At 39.9% G+C, this 22,536-nt stretch overlaps 1 protein-coding gene across 3 annotated transcripts; it reads left to right on the top strand.

Moving 5' to 3' along the window:
* Positions 1 to 905: 905 nt before the first annotated feature.
* On the top strand, positions 906 to 11,763 carry LOC135636639 (uncharacterized). 3 transcript variants are annotated; one of them, XM_065148513.1, is made up of 8 exons: positions 906 to 1,586; positions 2,050 to 4,884; positions 7,608 to 7,661; positions 7,990 to 8,326; positions 8,423 to 8,518; positions 10,571 to 10,688; positions 10,785 to 10,997; positions 11,079 to 11,763. In XM_065148513.1, the coding sequence occupies exons 1-4, from the start codon at positions 1,029 to 1,031 to the stop codon at positions 8,260 to 8,262; spliced, it is 3,720 nt and encodes a 1,239-aa protein (XP_065004585.1). In that variant the 5' UTR covers positions 906 to 1,028; the 3' UTR covers positions 8,263 to 8,326; positions 8,423 to 8,518; positions 10,571 to 10,688; positions 10,785 to 10,997; positions 11,079 to 11,763. The 3 variants fall into 3 exon arrangements, with proteins under 3 accessions (XP_065004585.1, XP_065004586.1, XP_065004584.1); XM_065148514.1 differs by having other exon boundaries at positions 10,592 to 10,688; XM_065148512.1 differs by lacking the exon at positions 10,571 to 10,688.
* The last annotated feature ends 10,773 nt before the right edge of the window (positions 11,764 to 22,536 follow it).

The raw sequence follows: 22,536 nt of genomic DNA on the forward strand, positions 1-22,536 counted from the left end.
ATTTCAACTCGGCACCATAAATCCTAAACTTATCATGTATATTTTCTCCTCTCAAGAACAGACTAAAAAAAGAAAGCATTCACTTGAAACTTATGATGTATGATCGAAAAATTGCATTCCCAACAACACGATAGTAAGAAGAAGCAATACCAAAATGGTAATCCAAAGCATTACCCACTCGGGAGGGATTCTTGGCAAGCTGATTGTCATAGAGTGAGTGGACTGCCTATAGCTGATTGGATCGCTGCCGTATGTGTTATCTTCTTCGCTTGCATTCTTCTGAGTACGATTCAATCTAAGGTGAACTATCAATTCAATGACTGTCACTGCTAAACTTTGATCCTTGCACTCTCCCGTCGAAGAGGAGGCTTTTGCCATTCTTGCATACCTCAATAGGGCCAAGCAAATGGGTGGCTCAATTGGATTCTCAAGAGCTAACGCCATACTTTGCCGCGTTGTTTCGCTCCAAAATAATTCTGATGCTGCTTCAATTTTAACCAAAATCAAATCGATCTAACGGTTCCACGGTCTCAAATAAAATCAGAATCGATGATGAGCGGTACGATTTCGATTTCTAATTTACTGACGATTCCGATTCCATATTAGTGGTTTTGATTTCAAACCGATTAAATATAATAAAAATAAAATAATAATACTATTTTAGTTTGATTAAAAAATTATAATTTATTTATATAATTTATATCATTATACTTATTAAAGTTATATATATATATATATATCTATTTTTAAAATTTAAAAATAATTTTTTTATATTTAGTTCTTTTTAATTAAAAATAAGAAATTTATGATTCGAATATATATATATATATTAAACAGTTTTATGATTAAAAAAATAAATTATTTGTTATATAGGTATCATCTGACTCCGTCCCGAGCCCAAACGGACCCAACCATGTGAATTCTGTGTACAGTGTCGCCCGAAAAAGAGAGAGAGAGAGAGAGAGAGAGATAAAGAGTTGGTCATCGCCGCCGCCCGTTGTACTATCCCACGCCCGCGCCGCCCGCCGATGGCGCACCCCAACTCCTCCTCCTCCCCCTCCATCCGCGTCCTCGTCCGTACCCCACCTCCAACTGCATCCTCCACCTCTCCTGCTTCCTCTTCCACCTCCGTTGGCCCCGTCCCCACCGCTGCCCCCGCCGCCGCCAGCATCTCCGTCAGCAACCCTTCTTCCTCTCCTCTTCGTCCTCCATCTCCTTCTCCTTCTCCTTCTAATCCCGAAGGCGTCGTGGTCGTAGGCTTCCTCGGCAGTAGGCCAAGCACCGACGCTACCCATCTGATCAACAGGATCCTCGACGCGAACGTCTTCGGCTGCGGAAACCTCGACAAGGATCTCTTCGCTTCTCGGTCCGAGTCAAGCGGGAAGGTGGAGGAGTGGTTCCGCCGCCGCAGGATCAGTTTTCACTTTGAGAAAGAGAAAGGGGTGGTCTTCCTCCAGTTATCGTCGTCTTTGTCGCCGTTTTCGCTGCTGTGCTCCTCTAGAACAGATGACGAGGGGTATAGGTCGGTTTCGGCTTTGGAAACCTGTGATGCCGATGATCTCCGGGGGATGCTGTTCATGTTCTCCGTGAGTTTTTAGGTTCTCGTTTGGTTGTCACTTTTCCGTTTGATTGTTTAGGACATCTGCTATTTGATTGCCTTCTCCTATCAATCCAAACAGGTATCGGCAGCGGAAATATGGGTTGATCTGTTTACGGTTTGATTTATTTGTTGATTTGGTGGAGATTATATGAGACCAGGATTACAGATTTGGCTTGTATTGGATTCTATGAAGTGAAATATAACTCCAACCACTAACAGAAAGTGCTACGAATTTATTGTTGTTTTTTGGATACAAGACTGAGTTTAGGTTTTCTTGGTTTCATGGAAGTCTAAGTTAGTGGAATTTGGATTAAAAACTTGTATATGTTGCATTTTTCTTTGCAATGCTTGTACAACTCATGATTACGAAAATGACGGGGTCTTTCAAGTTGTGATTTTGCTAACAGTTTTAGCTGCAATTCTAATTTAATTCTCTTAATTCAAATCAGGTCTGTCATGTGATTATATTTCTTCAAGATGGTGCCCGATTTGATACCCAGATCTTAAAAAGGTTCCGGATGCTGCAAAATGCAAAGCATGCTTTAGCCCCTTTTGTAAGATCCAAAATTGCACCGACATTATCTAAAACCACTTCAGCCATCTTGCTTCCCAATGCAGCTAGAGTCACTTCCATATCTCCTCCCAGCCGACGTAGTGGAGCCTCAAATCGCCATGGTTCATCCATCTCTTTAATGTCGGGTTCAGGGAGTAATTCATCTGTGCTTCCAGGCCAGTGTACTCCTGTCATTCTCTTTGTTTTTGTTGATGACCTATTTGATGGGTCCAATCCTTCCCCCAGTGCTGAGGATTCTGGTGATGCAATGTCTCTTACTCAGCTTACAAGCGTAGGTGGACCGTCGAAGCCTGGTTTAAGCGTAAAAGGTTCTGGTCCTGTGGTAGTGCTAACACACCCGGCTAGTAAAAATGAAGGTAGTTTCAAGAAAAAGTTGCAATCATCACTGGAGTCACAAGTCAGATTTTTGATAAAGAAATGCCGAACATTGGTTGGCACAGAACACAGTAATCTTGGTCCAAGAGGTGCCGGTAGTCTGAGTAACCTGCCCTTGTTTTTGCTTGATGCATCAAGGATTGTTTCACTGGTAGATAGGTCTATGATCCAAAGAGGTGAATCACTTGATTTTATGACAGGGCTTATTGAGGATGCATTAAATTCAAAACGTGCAATTGATGTGTTCTCTCTTGAAAACCATTGCCAGAATTTGAATAATGAGGATATTCAGTCAATCAAGGATTTTCTGTACAGGCAGGTTGACGCTTTAAGAGGCAGAGGAGGGTTACCAGGTAGCGCGAGTAGTGGTTCAGTAGTTGGTGTGGGAATGGTAGCAGCAGCAGCAGCAGCTGCAGCAGCATCAGCTGCAGCTGGGAAGCCTGTTAGTGCTCCTGAACTCCCAAGTCTGGAACGCTGGTTGTCTCTTAGTATTCTGATCCTTGATTCATTGCTTTCTGTTGAAGACAGCTTTCTAGATGAAGATGGAAAAGTTAAGAGATCATTCCTTGAAAAACATGCCAATGAGATGCAGGATCAACAAATTTCTCTTGAAGATGCTAAATCTATTGAAGCAGCTATATCTTGTCTGGAAAGTAGCAAGGACCTGAACTTGAAGTTTTCTATTTCTTGGTGTCAAAGAGCTCTCCCAGCTGCTAAGAAAGTATACCTAAATGAGTTACCTCCTTTTTATCCAACTTCTTTGCATAAGGCCCATTTGGAGAGGGCTTTGCACTTTTTCAATTCCATGGTTAAAGGACCAGCCATGCAAAAATTTTCAAGGAAGCTGGAAGAGGAGTGCACGACAATATGGGAATCAGGAAGACAACTCTGTGATGCTGTTAGTCTTACAGGAAAGCCATGCATGCACCAGATACATGATGACAAAAAACAACACTCCAGCGGATATGTTTTTCTTCATGCCTGTGCTTGCGGCCGATCAAGAAAATTTCGTGATGATCCTTTTGATTTTGAGAGTGCAAACATAACTTTCAGTTGCTTTGCGAATTGTGAAGATCTCCTTCCAACTCTTATATTACCTAGAGGAAGTCATGTAAGACCTCTTTCTGAGAACTCATGGCGTTTGATGCGCATAGCTGGAGCAAGATATTATAAACCATCAAAGGGCTTGCTTCAAACTGGATTCTCCTCCACTGAAAAGTACTTGCTTAAGTGGACAATTTCTCTTGAGAAACAAAAGGGAGCAAATTGCTTGCTTTTTAATACAGTGGGCAAGTCTTCTTTTGCAAATTCAACTCCAGAATGTAAGCTTTCGCCTGTTTTAGATGATGACGTAAAGAAAACTGGTGCTGGTCAGTTGCAGAGGGAAACTAAGTCTGGAGCATCTGAAAATTTTAGAAAGAAATCGGAGGCGGTGCCCCTTGAGGACTCAAGTATTAGCTTTGGGAAGGGTCTTCCATCTTTTCCTATGAAGAAGCCTTTCTCTGAAGTTGTTGCTAGTAATAATAGTGTAGATCCATTTCCAAGTCTTCAGCAGAAAAAACTGCCAAAAGAAAACACAGAAAAAATTGTGAGAAAATTCGGTGTGCCCCATCAAAATGGGCATCGAGTTTCTGTAGCTGTTAATTATGAAGGACCTCAAAAAGCTGAACATATGTTCTCACATGAAAGCATGACCAGATCAGGTACTAAAGGCCAAACTGAAGGCAACCCTGTTTTGCAGATAGGGAGCAACATAGTGCCAGTAAATATTGGTGGTGAAAAAATTCCAAAGGATAATCATTCAAAGCAAGTCATCGTGTATGTTGGATTTGAACATGAGTGCTCCTTCGGTCACCGGTTTCTGATATCCCCAGAGCACCTGAAAGAGCTTGAGTCTTCATATTCTTTGGCAGATAAATTGCATTCCTCTGCTGATGATTCTGGTCAAAATTCAGATACTAAGACTGGTTTGTATGAGAAAGTTCCAGAAAACTTATCTGGAACAACTACCACTGTAAATAACATGAAGAAAACTCAAAAGTCCATGGAAACATCAGCTAAATATAATGAACAGCAAGGTAGAATCACACTATTATCCAGATATGGCGCTGAATGGTTTGAGCCTGTTAATGGACTTCCATTACCTGCAGGCTATGAGCAAAAGCTTGACAGAAATATTTTACATGTTAGGCTTGATGATGGTGGATCTGCATTTTCTCTTTTGAACAGAAAGTTACCGCTACATATGAACTGCCCTTATTGTAGGAATTTAACAAGAAAGGATCAAAAGATTAAATTTGCAGGTACAACATCACAACTTCAGCGCATTTTTCTGGTAAGTATCCATTCTATCTTGATATCTTATTCATTCTGTTGAATGAATATTATTCTTTCAGTTGTTTCTTTTGGATTTTAAGGTGGTCAAATCTCAGTTGAATATGGTTGACTTACTAATTCACATGGCTTTGTAGCTACGATGTTTTGACGAACTTAGAACTAATTTAGGGCGCAAGTTCCATATACCCATGCAATAAATAAGGGAATTTCTTTTCTGCATATCATAAATTTGCTTGATATGAATGATAAGCTTTAGTTACCATCTAAAGTAGTGTAGTCAAAGGTGCTAGGTTGCCCTTACCATTGAAAGGATTGGATTTCCACCTGGGACCAAGGTTGACTACTGTGCCGCAAGGGCCTTATAGTCACTTATTTCTAAGGTAGCAGATATCTCTGAGGGAGCTGAATCTGCTGATGAGTTTGTCATGGATGATCTAGCAAAGAAGGGACGAGAGCCTTGTGTGGAACTAGCTTCAATGTCTGAACAGAACTAAGAAGGCCAATCTAATTAGATAGTTTGGTGAGGCATAACATAAGTGCGTAACATCTGGCTACAAATTGCTAAAAGGCACTGAGGTGTCAAAATGCACAAGGTGCTACATGCTCACCCGAGCATAGTGAGGCACTTGCAAATATTGAAATTATAAAAAATTTAAAGGAAAAATATGATCACTAAAAAATCATTTGCAAATGCTTAGTATTCCATATGATCACTAAAATATAATTAAGGACATATGTTCATGCTAGTGCTGTACAGCTATAGGCAAATGCTTGATTGTTGCATTTGCCTTTCTACACACTGGACTTTCTATTCCATCTATCATACAAAGTATCATTTGCAAAAAACTTAAAAGGACATAAAAGCATCATTACCAATTAGTTCAGTTCATTCATCATATATTTCATGTAACATTCTAGAGTCTTGCTATAGTAACCAAAAAAGATATTGGTGGTCAGGATTTTAGGAGAGAAATATAAATAAATTGTTGATTGGTAGGGGAGCTATCGGGGAGGAGGAGGTGATGGTGGTGGAGGAGGGAGGAGGGTTTGTCGGGGTACGGGGAGGCTTGGCTGGGGTGATAGCGGAGGAGAAAGATAAAGAGGCGAGACCCGAGTGAAAGGGTGGGGACATCCTAAGGGGGGTTATCGGTTGTGACGAGCTTTCAGGGAGGGATGGAGGGGGAGGGGGTTTGTCGGGGAGGCTGGGCGACAACATAGGTGGAGAAGGACGGAGGGGATAGCGGGATGGAAGGAGAGGAGAAGAAGCACGGAGGAGGAAGGGTGAGGGGGGCTATAAGAGAGGCTCTGCGGAGGAGGGGGATGCGGAAGGGAGAGGGGGGCTGTCGGGGAGACTCAGCAATGGTCGATGGTGGAGAAAGAGGGAAAGTGACAGTGGGAGGGAAGGAGAGGGGGGAAGCATGGAGGAGGCGGGGGATGGGGCTGTCGAGGAGGCTCAGAAGGGAAGGCATTGCTTGAGGGCCACCTTGTGCACGAATGCCAATTTCCGGTCACCGACTGCCTTGTTCCAATGAGCAGTTAGCGGAGGAAGTAGGGGAGATCGTGGCCGCGGTGGAGGGCAGCAGAGATGATGAAGTTTTGGTCAGAATTAGAGAGAGGTTTTAGTTGGCTGAATTGGTTCGGCCAAGTCATTCTTGTTCGAACCCATTTGTGGTTTAACTCAGGCACCGCAGCCAACTCAATCGCTCACTTGAACCAAACTGAAGGCACTTGGGCCTTGTGTCGCCTCGATCGGGTGCCTAGGTGAGCACCTCTTAATAACATTGATCTAAAGCGCTAGTAGGTTTCAAAAGGATGAAATCAGGTTTTCCATTGGTATTGAACTGTTGACCGGAATTTGACAATCTAGGTAGACTAGGATTGATCTGGTTTTGGTTAGAATTAGCCAAGATCCCAAGAATTGTTGTTAGGCTCTAAGATTAGTTGGCTAGGAATGATAGATATGGATATAGGACACTAATACAACATGATAGGATATATATCAATATATCATGTTGAAAAGAAAGGATCCCATAAGGCACAACAATAGAAATATTTGTTCTTTGTATGTGACTTCACTCCGCCCATAGGTTGCAGTGAACAACAATCTCTCATCAACTGGAATAAGTTAGTGGTTAATGAGATAAGAAATTTGTTTTTTTAATCTTACAATTGATGATGATAAGCCTCAACAGGTATCAGTACCTCTTTAGTTCATAGCATGGTTGATGCATACTAGGGATAGCGTCAGAAGTTCAGTAAGTCATTCTATAAAATTTGTTACAGCTTGGTAAAGAAAGGCCAGGTGCATGACCATCTTAAACCTTATGCTAATCATAAATGATAAAACCACAAAAGGTGACAAAGTTAAACATATCTTAAGGTGATTATGATTTTTGATCTCATAGCATTAATGATATGTTAGATCTATGGCATATACTAGTAGATCTTACTGGAATCTGGTCATTGGAATTTTCTGCTTGCAGTGCTGATGCTTAACTGTTCCTGATTCGCTAGATTTCCTGATGACATGGAAATTAAGAATGGTGATATCAAATTATCAACTATGATTATACATTACTGGATGATTCCAAAACATGTTGTCAAATACTTAGACTTAGAAAGTTTTCCTACAAAGAATCTCTTATCTCTTATATATAGAGTATCTACTCATTGTATGAAATTATAAACCTGCCCCCTTTAACATTTTTTTTTGTTATGTAGGTGACACCGCCGCTCCCTACTGTTTTAGCAACATGCCCAGTAATACAATTCGAGGTAAGTAATGGTGCCTTCCTAGTTCCCAGTGTTAATTTTTAGGTCATAAGTACCCAATTCTTTTCCATTATGTGGACAATATTTGAAGTTTGATACTTTACCATAAGGGGTTTTTGACAAAAGTTTACAATTAACCAGTTTCTTACAAAGAAATGCATATGGATTCTTTAGGATGATCACTTGTGTACAGTTGAATGATTTTTTAGATGTTATAATTTTACTACAAGATTTTGAAGTCTTATTGCATGTTGTTGCCTGTTCAAGTTAAAAAATGCCCGTTATCTTTATTTTGTATACTGACAATTTGTTGAACATTAATGTACTATAGGACTCTTGTCTACCTCCATCTATTCAAAACCGTGAGCAGCAATCACAATTTAGCCTTGACTGTCAAGTCATTCTTCCACCAGAAAGCTTTCTTACATTTAAGCTCCCATTTGTCTATGGTGTCCAAATGGATGATGGAAGTCTGCATCCACTTAACCACCTTGAACATCAGCCAGAGCTCACAGCATGGCTTGTTGAAGGAACAGCTTTGCAGGTTGTCTCAACGGGACACGAATATTACGAAGAGGCTTCGATGGGAAAAAATCAAGGATGATAGGTTAGCACCTTTTGGTCTGAAAATCAGATAGAAAGTTTCTAAATATAGCTCCGTGGCGAAGGTCAGTTCTTGAACTTAAAATTTTCTGTGCCTAGCTAATACTTTATATCAAGGGTTCTCTTTCAATCAAACTTATCTGGTAATTTTAATGTCTCAGGTTTTGCTATATGGTTGGCTATTATGTAAATTCATCTGTAGTACAGTCAAGTGGGCTCGAGTTTCTTATATTTTCACCAAGCATTATGGACAAATGGTAACCTAAAAACTATAGTTGATGTTCTTTTTTAACTTTTCATGTTAAAACTTTCTTCTATGGTATCAATGTTGGTATGATATCTCACATAATTATGAGTACAGCATACAAGGCAGAAGATACCGGAACTTACAAAATTAGCAAGTGTCAAACAAGCCAAATCACACTTACTGAATTTTTCATAAGGATTATTCTGTTTAGTAGACAAATATTTCCTTTCATATTATGGTGCTTTTTCAAAGTTATCCAAGTGCTGGTTATTATGGCATTCTTGTGTTACCATGGAAGGCACAAATTTGGCATGGCAGTGATTGTGGTTTTTCATACCTGTGGTATAACAACTGGTTCCTGTTCCCATTTTGACCTGTATTTTGGATTATCCTTCCAGCAGTTTTGTCAATATTGGGAGTATTATTCATTATTTCAGGATTCCATTCCCACAAAAATGTTTTTAAGGAACAAAAGAAAGAAATTAGTAATATCCTTGAAGGGGAAAAAACATACTGAAAATTTGCACAGGCTATATTTTGAACATTATTCTGTAAAGTTTCAGTGTTCGACTTTTAGGCAGAATTTTAGATGTTGTATGTACCAAGGTTTAGAAAACCTGTTGTACCAGTTAATACAGGACTGTATCTACTGGTTTGACCTTGGACTGGTATGTGGTCCACCAGTTGTCACCTAGATTTGGTTCATATTGGACTTACCGACTGGTATGGTTATCTTATTAGGCATATCGCCTAGTTTTAATTATTAAAACTTGGGTACCGGATGGTATTTTTTTGATATGTTATTAAGTCACTATTCCCTCCTCTGCCTATTCCTCCTCTCCGCTGCCTTGCAATTGCCTCCTCCTTCACCTGGCCCATCACCGTCACCATCTCTTTCCTTGTAAAAGTCGCATCCTCTTCCTCTTTCACCTCTCATTGAAATGTCGATTTCTCTGCCATCACCTCCTCTTTTCTTCCTCTTCTGGGTTACCAATCTATACCGAGTATTGGTATGTCAGTTGTACCAATAGAGTACTGGTTCAGCTGTCGACTGATATCAGAACTAGACCCGGACCGATATCAACACTAGATCGAGATTTGGGTCCTTTTGTATGTACGACTTGTAATTATCTATTCAAAGGTATGCGGTAGCGTAACTAGCACTGGAAGTCTGGGTCCTGAAATCATTCAAGACCAAGTACCAAATGTGTGGCAAGTCTTTATGGTATCACATAATAATTTAATGTGCACTCACATGTTTCAAGTAATGAAAATACAACTTTAAACATTATACATATGCTTAAAACCTTCATATGACTTAATTGGTTCAAGTCAAGAAGTGTACTGATATAGTAATTACTTAATTGGTTCAAGTTGCAAAGTATACTGATGCATAGTTTTAGTTTCTGTCAAACTGCTCGAAGAGCTGAGTTGAGTGCTGGTTTGTCCAAGGTTAATTTACTTGAAATGGCTTTAAATAGGAAACAACAAAAAAGAAAAACATGTGAGTAGACCAATCTTCCAAATCAACTTAAAACTCTAATAGCTTGCTCAGATTATGTGAACTTGACATATTTGGAGTTACAAGTCAAACTCCCTTTCAGATTGGACTTTACAGCTTGTACTCTCTTGTTTGTTTCTAAATTTCTTCTTAATCTATATGTTCTAGTGTTTACTGTATTCTTAATTGTCTGGAGATACTTGCTATTTTTCGCATAATTTGAAGCAAGTTGGAAAAATTAGGATGAACTCCTTTCTCTGTTTATATCATAATTTGTTAAATAGTATCAGCTGCCAAGTAAATGCTCTCAGAATTAATAGAATTACTTCTCTTTTGCCAGCTGACTTAAATATGTTTCCTTGTGAAAATGGTTTCAGTAGGATCATCCATTCCATTATGTTGATGAATGTAATTGATGTCTAATTATGATTAACATCTTAGATGCAGGTAAAAATTTGGCCTTCTGTGTCATTTGCATTAAGCCCATATATGCTAGTTGCTTTCTTTATCTTGTTGTGGAGTAAATTCAAGCTACTTGGTAATCAATTTCAATAATTCCAGGAGCTCATAGTTTGTTTTCAGGAGGTTCTTCTCTTGACAAATAGTGACACATTAAACTCGGAGAATAATCAGACCACACTTTGTCTCCTGTATATGTAGTTGGACTCATCATAATTAGGTCATTTCACTTCATTATGACTATACAATAACTGCAATGGTCAGAGTTGTTGAATTTGATCACCGAGGATCACTAATATAATTATTTCTCATCCAGATTCATGAAATGGATACCGGAACCATACACACAGCTTTGTGAATCTTAAACATGCCAGGGGTTGGACTGTTCTGTTTATTTTAGTTGAGTTCCAACAGATCTTTCTTGGATGGTGATGAGTCCATGTTAACCTGCCTTTGATGTTTGATTGCATAGAAGTGCTTGAACAGAAGGAAGAACAACGAAACTGGAATGATCTTTAGAGAGAATATGGTGAGTATACATGAAGTTTTGATATTGAAAGATTTCTGTTATTCACTTGGGACATTTTCATTTTCTGTATTAATTTTGCAGGACCCGGGTCTTCGTTGTAGATGTGGCATCAGAGATTGAGGTGCTCTGTGGAGCTCTTGATGAGAAAAGGATTAATCTGTCTTGGAAGGAAGCCCATCTGATACAAAATTTTCTTGAGTTTCCAAGTTGACATCAATTCTTGGAGTACTTATGTTAAGATTCTACAGCTCGCTAGGATTCTCTCAAGAAAGAGTTGCCTGCGTGTTTTTCGATGACAACTGTTGTCACATTGCATCTTATCGAGTGTTCTTTAGGTCAAACTGGATCATAGTGAACAAAATCTGGTTGGCTCCAAAAGATGTTCAAACCCAAGTTCTGCAGTTGCATATTTGAAGCTACTATTGCTTTCTGAAAGTCATGTGAAATGTGACAAAATGGTCTTTGTCGGGAAGCTATAATTTTCGTAAGTTGCCACATTTGACAAAATGGCCTCCTGCTTTGTATCTATCTGTATGTGATAGCTCATGCATAACTTGCATATTCCACATGGAGTTATTGGGCTGCCATGAGACTAGCATGTTTTATAAACCCTATCTTGTGAGATTGAAGGAGAAGCTTACAAAATTGTAACCTCACATATGAAGCTATTTATATCAGTGAAATTTAACATGATTATATAGTAAGTGTGTAGAGCAAATGTCACGGATAAAATTATAAATAAAGTGTCTGATGTAATGTTAGTATATTTTTTTATCTTTCGATTTTTATTCATGCTTTACACAGAGGGTTTGGAGTAAGTTTGACAATCTTCTTTTGGTTGACTTTTGTGGTCGTTATAGATTTGTAAACACATACTATGTATAGTCAGAGATAAAATTATCTAGAAATAGATTATCTAATAGTTATTTTGATGGTTTTGTAACTCAGTAGAGTAGTGCGAAGTGTTAACTAGTACAACACCTAAAAGCTATCCAAGTGACCAATGGTTGGATGAGTTTTTGGGGTAGTGTTTAGAGTGGGTTCGCTGTCTTGTTTCATAGCAGTGTCTTTTGTGGACTTTTGATCGTGGCGGACCACCTTAGGTCTTTTATCATGCGATCGTTCAAAACTTGCGAAGTTCATGTTTGTAATTTGTATTGTTTATCAAGTGTTTGTTGAAATAGCTATTTGTGGATCTTGGGTTAAACATTTTTTCTAATATATTTTCTCTTTTATAGGTCCTTAAGGGACTATAAGAGATTTCGAGAAGGCTGATCATTTATATATGGACATGCAAGAGTGTTGCATGACTTAAGCAAAACTAGTTAAGTTTATGATAGATGATATTAAAGTGAGATAAGCATACTTAGAAACATTTGACATGCAAACGTAAGAAACCTAACGGGGCTGCATTGAGGGTAGTTAGCATGTTTGATCGTTTGAGGGAAATGAGCATTAAGATATAAAGAAATGAGTCGTTCAAAGGAGCAGACTTCCGAAATTAACATTTAGAGGAATAACCAACCCTTTGTGCAAGAGACATCATGAGGACAAACAAGCTAGGAAGAATGCATAGCATATAAAGGTTGAGATAGTTGAGTTCGAGTTGCAGTTCGATATTGGCAACCAAACTTAATGATGTTTAAGGCCAACGGAGTGCTTGGTAGAGGATAAGATTGTGCACAGTAGGATGGATTGCCTAATGACCAAAAGAGTTGTACAAAGCTCAAAGAGATGAAGGAATTGCTCACTCAAAATAATTCGATACTCATGCAAGGGATTTTATACGGATGATGGACTGTCGGTGGTTATCCTAAGGTGACCAAAACTTAGCGTCATAGAGCACTGAAACTTTCTATTTGCCATGAGAAAGATACGTCCACAAGAGGTTGAAGTGTGTAATAAGTTCAGCATGTTGCTAAGTCTTGAGAGGCGCAATGAGGGATGTATTAGCGATGAGTCGCAATCTAACAAGTACGTTCGCGGGGGCGGAACAATGCATAGTTTGTTCATCAAGATAGAGTAGCCCAAGGGGATGGTGGTCTCCGAAACTTCTAGAGAAAAAGATGCGAATAGGAAAGTTGCTCCAATGGGATATATATCCAAGAGGAACAAGTCTTGATTCTTCAAAGGAAGAATTATGTGCAACAAATCGCATATGTTGAGGAATGATACCTCAAGATAACAACTCCATAAAGCTCAACGGATCGAGCGAGCGATAAGGAGGCATTGTATAATCTCACATGAGGTAATGCATTGGTAGATGCATTATGAGATCAAGTGGGGGAGCGACCTAAAACAATACCAAACAAAGGCATACTTAAAGTCGATGTGGAGATCGAACTCAATGAAGGATTGACTTGTGGAATGGTGGGCATGAAGGCCACCATCAACTCAATGCAAACCAATGAGCGGAGCAACTTGGGTGAAACTTGGTGAAATGCCCAAGCTGCATGAAGGGAATCAACATAAAAAACAAAACATGGAGTAGACACACAAAGCTTTTCTTGACAAAAGTTAAAGACATGAATTCTTATAGAGGCAAGAGTGAGATCAAGTCATTTCATGGGTCCTTCATTCTAAAAAAATAGACTCACTTTGCATAGTGCCAAAGACGAAAGTCGAGGCACATGCACATTATCTCAGTGAATCATTTGACAGAGAAACTAAGACAACTCAACTTATGGAGGTAAAGTTGGGGTTAGAAGGCCTTGGCACAGGACAAAAGGACGTAGAGGCGAGTACTCTTGAAGAATATGTTATAGTGCTGCCATTTAAGTTATCGTTAAGGAACAATGCATAGAGGAGATTATGTTAGGGAGTAGAGGCCTAGGATCCAAAGAATGATGCACCAATTTCAGCAAAGTTAATGGACTTCGAGATCTACTATGTAACAAATTGTCATAGAGTTGTGCTTCGTCTGGGTGTGACCCTAGAGTGGGTGGGCAAAGGTTTTTTTTCCAAAAGAGTGAACATAATCCGATGTGGTAGAGGCCATGCGATGTGCTGGCAAAGGCCTCATATGGAGAGATCGCAATCCAAGTTCATCCCACAAAGATCAAAATGCAATAAAGATGTCACCAAGAGGTAACAAGGTGTAACATATCATATTGGAATAGTTTGAGATAATGCAACAAACATGGGAGAAGTCTCGCAAATACTTGATCATATGATTGGGAGCTCCACTTTAGTGAATAATATGATGAAAAAAGGGGTTATAGATTCAAGAAGTGAATGTTATGGTACCGTAGAGGTGAGTCTTCTCTATGTGCATCAAATTTTATATCGGATGAAAGCCTTGGTCATCAATATATGGGGGCTATGTACTAATTGTATGTGTCTTTCAAGCTAATCACGTGAGTGATGACATATGTGACATTGTACATATTCTTTTTACTTATTATATTATTTGATATTTTATCACTTTATCTTGCATGCTGCATATATTATGATATTCATGGATTTATACAATGGGAATCGGATCGTGATGAGATCACGATAATGAGACCGATTCACCTTTAAACATAAACCATAAATAATCCCGATCATAAGTTACTCGAGAGGGACATTGAGATGACCAGATAGACTAGTGTGTCATGCTAGTCATAAGTGGCCTGCAAGCCAATCACGTGAGTGATAGCGCGTGTAAAACACAATCTTTTTGCTTATTATTATTATGATATTTTTTTATTTTATATTGCTTGATGTATAAATATAGATATATGCAATGAGAATCGGATCATGATGAGATCAAGATATAAGTTATTCGAGAGGGACATCGAGATAACCGAATAGACTAATGTATCGTATACCCGTCCATATGATGAAGGTTATGGGTCTCATAGTTGCTCGTGTGGGGACACTAAGACTATAGTGCAGGTGCTCATTAAAGAATGAGTTCACTGATTGATCTGCTTATGGAATATTGGATGATTGATAATATCTCATTGTTAGACAGTTATTTCGTCGTCTTAGTGGTGTGTACCTGGTCCTTAGACTTGAGACATCAAGGATGTCATGTATGAGTACTTCATTCTTTGATATCGAACTCATAGGTTTGAAAGTTTCAAATCTAGTATAGTCGGTCATTAGGAGTGGTAGCCAACCTTACGAGGGCTATTGAGTATCGATAGAGGATCATCCACTCTCGGTATCATAAGAGGAATATCTCATGTGTTCTTGCTTAGACAAATCCTTAGCTAAGGTCATTCAGATTGAGAGAGAAAATGTTCTCTAAGAGAATTCGATTAGAGCGAGACTCGAGGAGAAACCGTTTGGGCTTGATAGCATCATGCTCGATATTCAGTCTATGAGATATTAGGTGGATAAGGGACTATATGTATATGGTAACTAAGGACAGATAGGTCCAAAGGATCATATTCCCATGTATCATCTAGGGACTGCGGCGTAATAGCCTAGTACGTTCGAAGTCGATGAGTTGAGTGAATTATTATGAAGATAATAATTCACTGAGCTAAAAGGAGTTCTAACAGGTACGACTCACAACTAGTTCGATATTGAGCCTAGAGGATCACACACATGGTAAGAGTTGCGACGAGTAAAGGTTTGAATATGAGAAAGAAATTGGAGGTTCAGTTTCGTCGACATCTCAACACATCTCCATGCGTCGCAATCGTCCGTCTCGGCCTCGTAAGTCTCGCTATAACCTCCATGCTCCAATTGTGCCTTATCATGTAATTACAACATAATTATAGACACACAACCCCAACAATAAATGAGAAATAAATTGGAGGCTCGTAGACCCCAATAATAATAATAATAATAATCGCATCACACGATCCATTATCATCCGTCCACATCATACATCACATGTATATATCATTATATAAGACTATTAGATAAATAATAATAGTTAATTAAACCTTTTAATTAACTAATATTTTTTAAAAATTAAGACATGCAGGGAATTTTTTGAATTATGAAGAGTATTTTGATAATTTGGACAAAAAGGACAATTCTTAAAATTTCTAAAATTCTAAGGGGTAAAATGGTCTTTTACCCAAAAACCTAATGCCCTCCCCTTTGTTATGTTGCGACCGCCACCACCCTGCCAACGACGACCAGCGGGGGCGCCACCTTTGCCCATGGGCACAATGGCTCCCACAGGTGTCGCTCATGCGATTGCTTACCTGCGGCTCGAAAATTGCATGCCACAGGTAGTCGACTGTTGGTCGTCGGCTACCTGCACATAGGTGGCCAAGCAGAGAGCTCCCTTGGGAGCTCTCGGCCAAGGTTGCAAGTATCATTTGGCCAACCTGCAAGGGTAGCAACAATTGCTGCCCTCTCTCGACTTTTTGTCAACAATTTTGACGTCAAAAGTTTTTCTAAAATATAATACACGCAGTTCAAAATTAATCTTTCGCATAAATAACCTGACTCTGATACCACATTAGGAAAATCTAGGGGCGACATCACATGTGCAACGAAATAATAGAAAACAAAAACCTTAATTTTTTTTTTTTAAATGTGTTTGTCATCATGTGAAGATTAGTATGTAAAATTTACAAAATTGAAAACTACGTATATGAAAGATTGTGTTACCTAGTGAGATCATATATCTCTGAAATCCTACAGATCTGTAGGAGAGGATGAAGGAGGTCAAGTGTCCTCCTCTCTAGTGGTGATTCACATGGAAGGGGCTATGAAGATGCTCCTCAATTTACTGCCCAAATCTCCACACTAGTTGTTTGAGAAGGAGAAGGGAAGAGGAGAATAGAAAGTGACAACAAAAAATCCTAGTCTATGACCCATTGGTTTTCTCTTATTTATAAAGACCCCTTGTCAACTTAACTCTAATGGATCCTACCCTATTGAGTATTGGATCTTCATACAACTACCCAAGCCTCTTAGATTAGTGAGTCTCTACCCAATAATCTCTTATTAGCTCTTATTGAATCTCATATATAGGATCTAATAATTCATGGGCTTATTGGATATCTAATAAAATAGGGGCTCTGACGAATATCTCATATCTGAACATCTACTCATCGCAACACCTATCATATGTGTGTGACCCTTTAGGCTCAATATTGAGCTGACTATGAGTCATACCTGTCAGAACTCCTTCTGGCTCAATAAATTATTATCTTCATAATAATTCACTCGACTCATTGACTACGGACGTACTAGGTCACTGCGTTGTAGTCCCCAAATAATATAGGGAGATTAAATACTTTGGACTTATCTATCATTAATTATCGTGTACCTATAGTCTCTCATCCATCTAATATCCTAGAGACCGAATATCGGGCGTGGTGCTGTCAAGCCTATATAGTTTCTCCTTGAGTCGCGCTCTAATCGGATTCTCTCGGAGAACTCTTTGTCTCTCAATCCAAATGACCTTGGCCAAGGATTTTTCTAAGCAAGAATGCACACAATATTCCTCACATGATATCGAGAGCAGATGATCCTCTATTGACACTCAATAGCTCTCGTATAGTTGGTTATCACTCCCAATGACCGGTTGTGCTAGATCTAGAACTTCCAAACCTATAAGTCTGGTATCAAGGAGTGGAGTACTCATATATGACATCCTTAGTATCTCAAGTCTAAGGACTATGTATATCACTGGGACGATGAAATCGTTGTCTAACAATAAGGTATCATCAACCATCCAGCATTCCATGAGCGAATCAATTAGTGAACTCATTCTCTAATAAACACTTACACTATAGCCCTAGCATCCCCACACAAGTAGCTATGAGACCAGCTACCTCTATCATATGGACGGGTATACAGTGCTAGTTATATGTGCCCTATAAGACAATCACGTGAGTGATGGTACATGTGACTTGATATACAATCTTTTTGCTTATTATATTTTGGTATTTTATCACTTTATATTCCCTATTGTTTGAATATATTATGATATCCATGGATCTATGGAATAGAAATCAAATCGTGATTAGATCACGATAATGAGATCAATTTGTCTAAATAATCTTGGTCATAAGTTACTTGAGAGGGATATTGAAATAACCGATATGATTCCCATTGCATAGATTCAGGTTACTACCTGCTTCGTTCCTTGGTCGTGCACTCTTGCATGACTCGAAGTCCTTCACTTTCAGTTATTCTGATGAGAAGTTCATTGACACCGGTCTTATGAAGTTCCTTAGCCTCTGCCCTTCAGCCTTGTCTTGGTACTTGGAGTTTGTCTCCGCATGCTCCACCTTCTTGGCCCCTTTCACGACCAAGTGTTGTCCCTCCATGAGAGCAAGGGATTGATGACTTCACGAAAATCCCGCCTCTGCAGTACCATAGCGTTGTCATGCTATGACCCTACTATCCGTCGCCTCACATCTGCATCCCTTTATTCACGATCGGTAGATCTGCCTCTATGATACTATAACACTCCTCTGAGTTCACCTCTATTCTAACCGATACTTGGTTTTTGGGTAACTAAGTCCCTTTGGACTCGTCGTCGCTTCCTCGCCCCTTTAGACCCTCTGCTTTAACACCTCTGTGCTCTCTAAGCAATTTCCCTTGGTCGATGGAAAGACAAACTGTAACTCTCATACATGATCTCTGCCATCATGTTGCAGAGTTTACACTAATTATGTTCTCCTTAGCTTCCTTGATAGCCATATTCGCTTACTTGACATTGTCCTCTGACTTGTCGGGCTCCCTTACGCGAATATAAGCTTTGGAGTAGTCCAACTCTCCAGCTGCTTCAATCATACCTCTGCATGATCAAGTACCTCCCATGGGACTCACTGGTACTTGCATTTGAACTTTTCCCTCGGTAGTACACAACCCCTATATGCTGATAACCAAGGCTTTCATCCGATGTAAAATTCGATACATGCACGGAAGACCCCCCTTTGTGGTACCATAACCTTTTTACTCCTTGAATCCATAGCCCTTCTTGCTATCGTGTTATTCATCGAAGTGGAGCTCCTAGTATCTCTCGATATAGTCCCTCACGGGATTAGATTCATGTGTATCACATTGCCACGAACTGTTCCACCACGATCCGCTACACCATGTCAGCTCCTAGTGACATCTCCATTGCATTCTGATCATTATGGGATGAACTCGATTTGTGATCCCTCCATTTATGGCCTCTACCAACACATCACAGGGCATCTTTCACCTTTAATTGTGTTCGTTCCTTTAACAATCGACCTTCATCCTCTCGCTCTCAGGTCACATATGTACAAAGCACCGCTCTAGGATAGTCCTTCGCATAGTAGCTCTCGAAGTCCACCGACTTCACTGAAATTAGTGCACCATTATTTGGATCCTGGGCCTCTGCCCCTACGAGCACAATCTCCGTTGTACATCGCTTTCTTCATGGCAACTTGAATAGCAACACCGTAGCATATTATTCAAGAGTACCCACCTCCACGTCCTCTTGTCCCGTGTCAAGGCCTTCTGAACCCAACTTCGCCTTTGCAAGTTGAGTTGCCTCAATTCCTCCGTCAAATGCTTCTCTGAGGTAAGGTGCATGTGCCTCGAAGTTCCATTCGTATTTGGCACCATGCAGGATGAGCCTACTCCATCAGAATGAGGGACCCATGGAACAACATGATCTCGCTCTTGCTTTTGCAAGAGTTCATGTCCTTGACTTCTGTCCAAGGAAAGCTCTGTGCCTCCACTCTATGTTCTATCTTCTATGTCGGCTCCCTTCATGTGCCTTGGGTACTTCGCCAAGTTACTCCCAAGTTGCTCCGCTCCTCGTTTTGCATTGAGTTGATGGTGGCCCTCGCACCCACCATTCCACGGGTCAGCCCTCCCTTGAGTCTGATCTCCATATCGACTCCAAGTACGCCTTCATTTGTGTTGCTTTGGGTCGCTCCCCCACTTGATCTCGCAATGTATCTACCAATGCATTCTCTCAAGTGAGATCATGCGACGACTCCTTGCTGCTCGCTCGGTCCATTGAGCTTCGTGGAGTTATTTTTTTGAGGTACTCTTCCTCAACATATGCAGTCTGTTGCACATGATTCTCCCTTTGGAGAGTCGGGACTTATCCCTCCTGGATATTTGTCCCGTTGGAGCAACTTCTCTCTTCGCTTTCATCTCTCTGAAAGTTTTGGAGATCACCATCCCCTTGGACTACTCTGCCTTGCTGAATAAACCGTGCATTGTTATGCCTCCCGCAAATACACTCGCTAGATTACGACTCTACGTCAATACAGTCCCCGTAACACCACTCAAGGCCTAGCAACATGCTAAACTTACTGCACACTTCAGCCTTCTACGGACGTATCCTTCTCATGCTGAAGAGAAATTTTCAATGCTCTATGGCATCGAGTTTCGGTTGCCTAGGGACGGTCACAAACACTCCATCGTTCGCATACAAGCCTTTGTACGAGTACTGAATTCTTCGAGTTAGCAATTCTAATCACCTTTGTGAGCTTTGCATAATTCTTTCAGTCGTTGAATAACCATTAAGTATGGTTGTCAACGTTGATCCATATCTCAAACTCAGTTATTCCAACCTTTATGCACTACGTATTCTTCCCAGCTTGCTTCTCCTCGTGGTGCCTCTTGTGCGAAGGGTTGGCCATTCCTCTAAATGCCAATCTTAGATGTCCGCTCCTTTGAGCGACTCTTTTTCCCTATATCTCCATACCCGCTTTCCTCCAAACGGTCGCGCATACTGGTTGTTCTCAATGTAGCCCTACTAAGTCCCTCACGTTTGCATGCCAAGTGTTTCTATGAATGCTTGTCCCACTCTGATACCATCTATCACAGACTTAGCTGGTTTTGCTTAAGTCGTGCGGCACCCTTGCGTGTCCGTCTGCAAAGGTCAGCCTCCCCAAAACCTCCCATGGTCCCTTAGGATATACAAAAGAGAAAACAGGTTAGAGAAAATGCCTCACTCGGGATCCACAAGTAAACATTTCCGTTGCACATGAACAAACCAAAAGACACGTACATACATAAGCATTACATCAAACATCCTGTTTAGAATTTTGTCCGTCACAGAATGTTGCCACCAAGGAAGTAAAGGAGAATAGAATCGACACGAGCCCTAGAACATGATGGCAGAGGCCATGTATGGGAGCTGTAATTTATATTTCCCTCGACAAAGGGGAACTGCTCGGAGAACATAGAGGTATTGAAGTAGGTGGTCGAAAGGGGCGAGAAAGTGATGACGAGTCTAAAGGGACTCAATTACTCAAAACTAAACATCGATTAGAATAGAGGTGGACTTGGAGGTGTACTATAGTGTTGTAGAAGTGGATCTACCGATAACACGAAAAGAGATGTTGATGTGAGAAGACGGAATAAGGCCATGGGCTTGGCAATGCAATGGTACCTTATAATCAAGACTTCCATGGAGTTATTGATCCCTTACTCTCATAGAGGGAGAGCGCTTGGTTGTAAAAGGGGTTGAGAATATGGATAATATAAATACAAACTCCAAGTACTAAGACAAGGCTGAAGGGTAAAGGCCAGTGAACTTAATAAGACCATTGTCAATAGGTTTCTCATCAAAATAATTGAATCCTCACTAATGGTGATTAGTACTACTAAGAGTAAACTTTTTTACTTTATTTTCTAATAGAATATCAATTAAAAGTGAAAGTGCTGTGAACATATTTGGAGGTGACAACTAAATAAAAGAGGAATCGATGGGCAAATTTTACGAATGAAAGACCCTAAAAATTTCAAAGTCTATAAGGCAATGCTCGTTAAAACTTTAACAGACATCTACTCAATTCAAGTGGCATAAGACATTTGAGAGACTAGCGCATAACAAGAAATGTTTTTTCTTTCATTTGAAGAATCCATAATTACCAATAAGAATCAACACAATTTAGTCGATCCCACACCAGAGTCATAATCGTTGGTAAGGTGAAGCAGCATAGCGAACCAAAGGTCGACTACTCAACAACAACGGTAGAAAGTAGTTGGGAGCCAAGAGGTATATTGCAATTAAAGCAGAAGATTAAAAATTCAGTAAAGACGAGCAGATGTAGCATCCCTAAAGGCTTCAATAAGGATGTCAAAGGAATAAGTGGGGGAGAATGTTACAGACAAAGTTGTAAATAAAGTATTTGATGTAATGCTCATGTATGTCTATGTCTTTTAGTTTTTATTCATGCTTTACATAACATATAGAGGGCTTATAGTGGATTTGACAACCCCATTTTATTTGACTTTTGTGGTTATTTTAGACTTGTAAATGCATGCTTGTCCAGTCATCACGTAGAGGCAAAATTACCTAGAAATAAATAATCCAGATAGCCATTTTTGAGATTTCTTAGCTTTGCAGAGTGATGTATAATTATTTTGGAAGTTTTCTAGCTTCGTAGAATGGTGTAGAGTATTAGCCAGTATAGCACCTACAAGCTACCCAGGTGGCACATGGCTGGATGAGTCTTTGAGGTAGTGTCTAGGGCTGATTTGCTGATCCATTCTATAGTAGTATCATGTGGTCACTTGTGAAGACTTTTGGTCATGACAGACCATCTTAGACCCTTTATCCTGTGATCATTCAGAGCTTACGAAGTCTATATTTATAATTTACATTATATATCAAATATTTATTGAAATGGCTGAT

This window comes from Musa acuminata, chromosome BXJ3-4 (assembly GCF_036884655.1).
Source record: "Musa acuminata AAA Group cultivar baxijiao chromosome BXJ3-4, Cavendish_Baxijiao_AAA, whole genome shotgun sequence".
In the NCBI taxonomy this organism is placed as follows: Eukaryota; Viridiplantae; Streptophyta; class Magnoliopsida; order Zingiberales; family Musaceae; genus Musa; species Musa acuminata.

What these genes read in the sequence shown, in the direction of transcription:
- LOC135636639 (XM_065148513.1), top strand. Translation starts at nt 1,029, where the DNA reads ATGGCGCACCCCAACTCCTCCTCCTCCCCCTCCATCCGCGTCCTCGTC. An exon ending in GGATGCTGTTCATGTTCTCC is followed by an intron (nt 1,587 to 2,049) that starts GTGAGTTTTTAG and finishes AATTCAAATCAG; the next exon opens with GTCTGTCATGTGATTATATT. An exon ending in GCCCAGTAATACAATTCGAG is followed by an intron (nt 7,662 to 7,989) that starts GTAAGTAATGGT and finishes AATGTACTATAG; the next exon opens with GACTCTTGTCTACCTCCATC.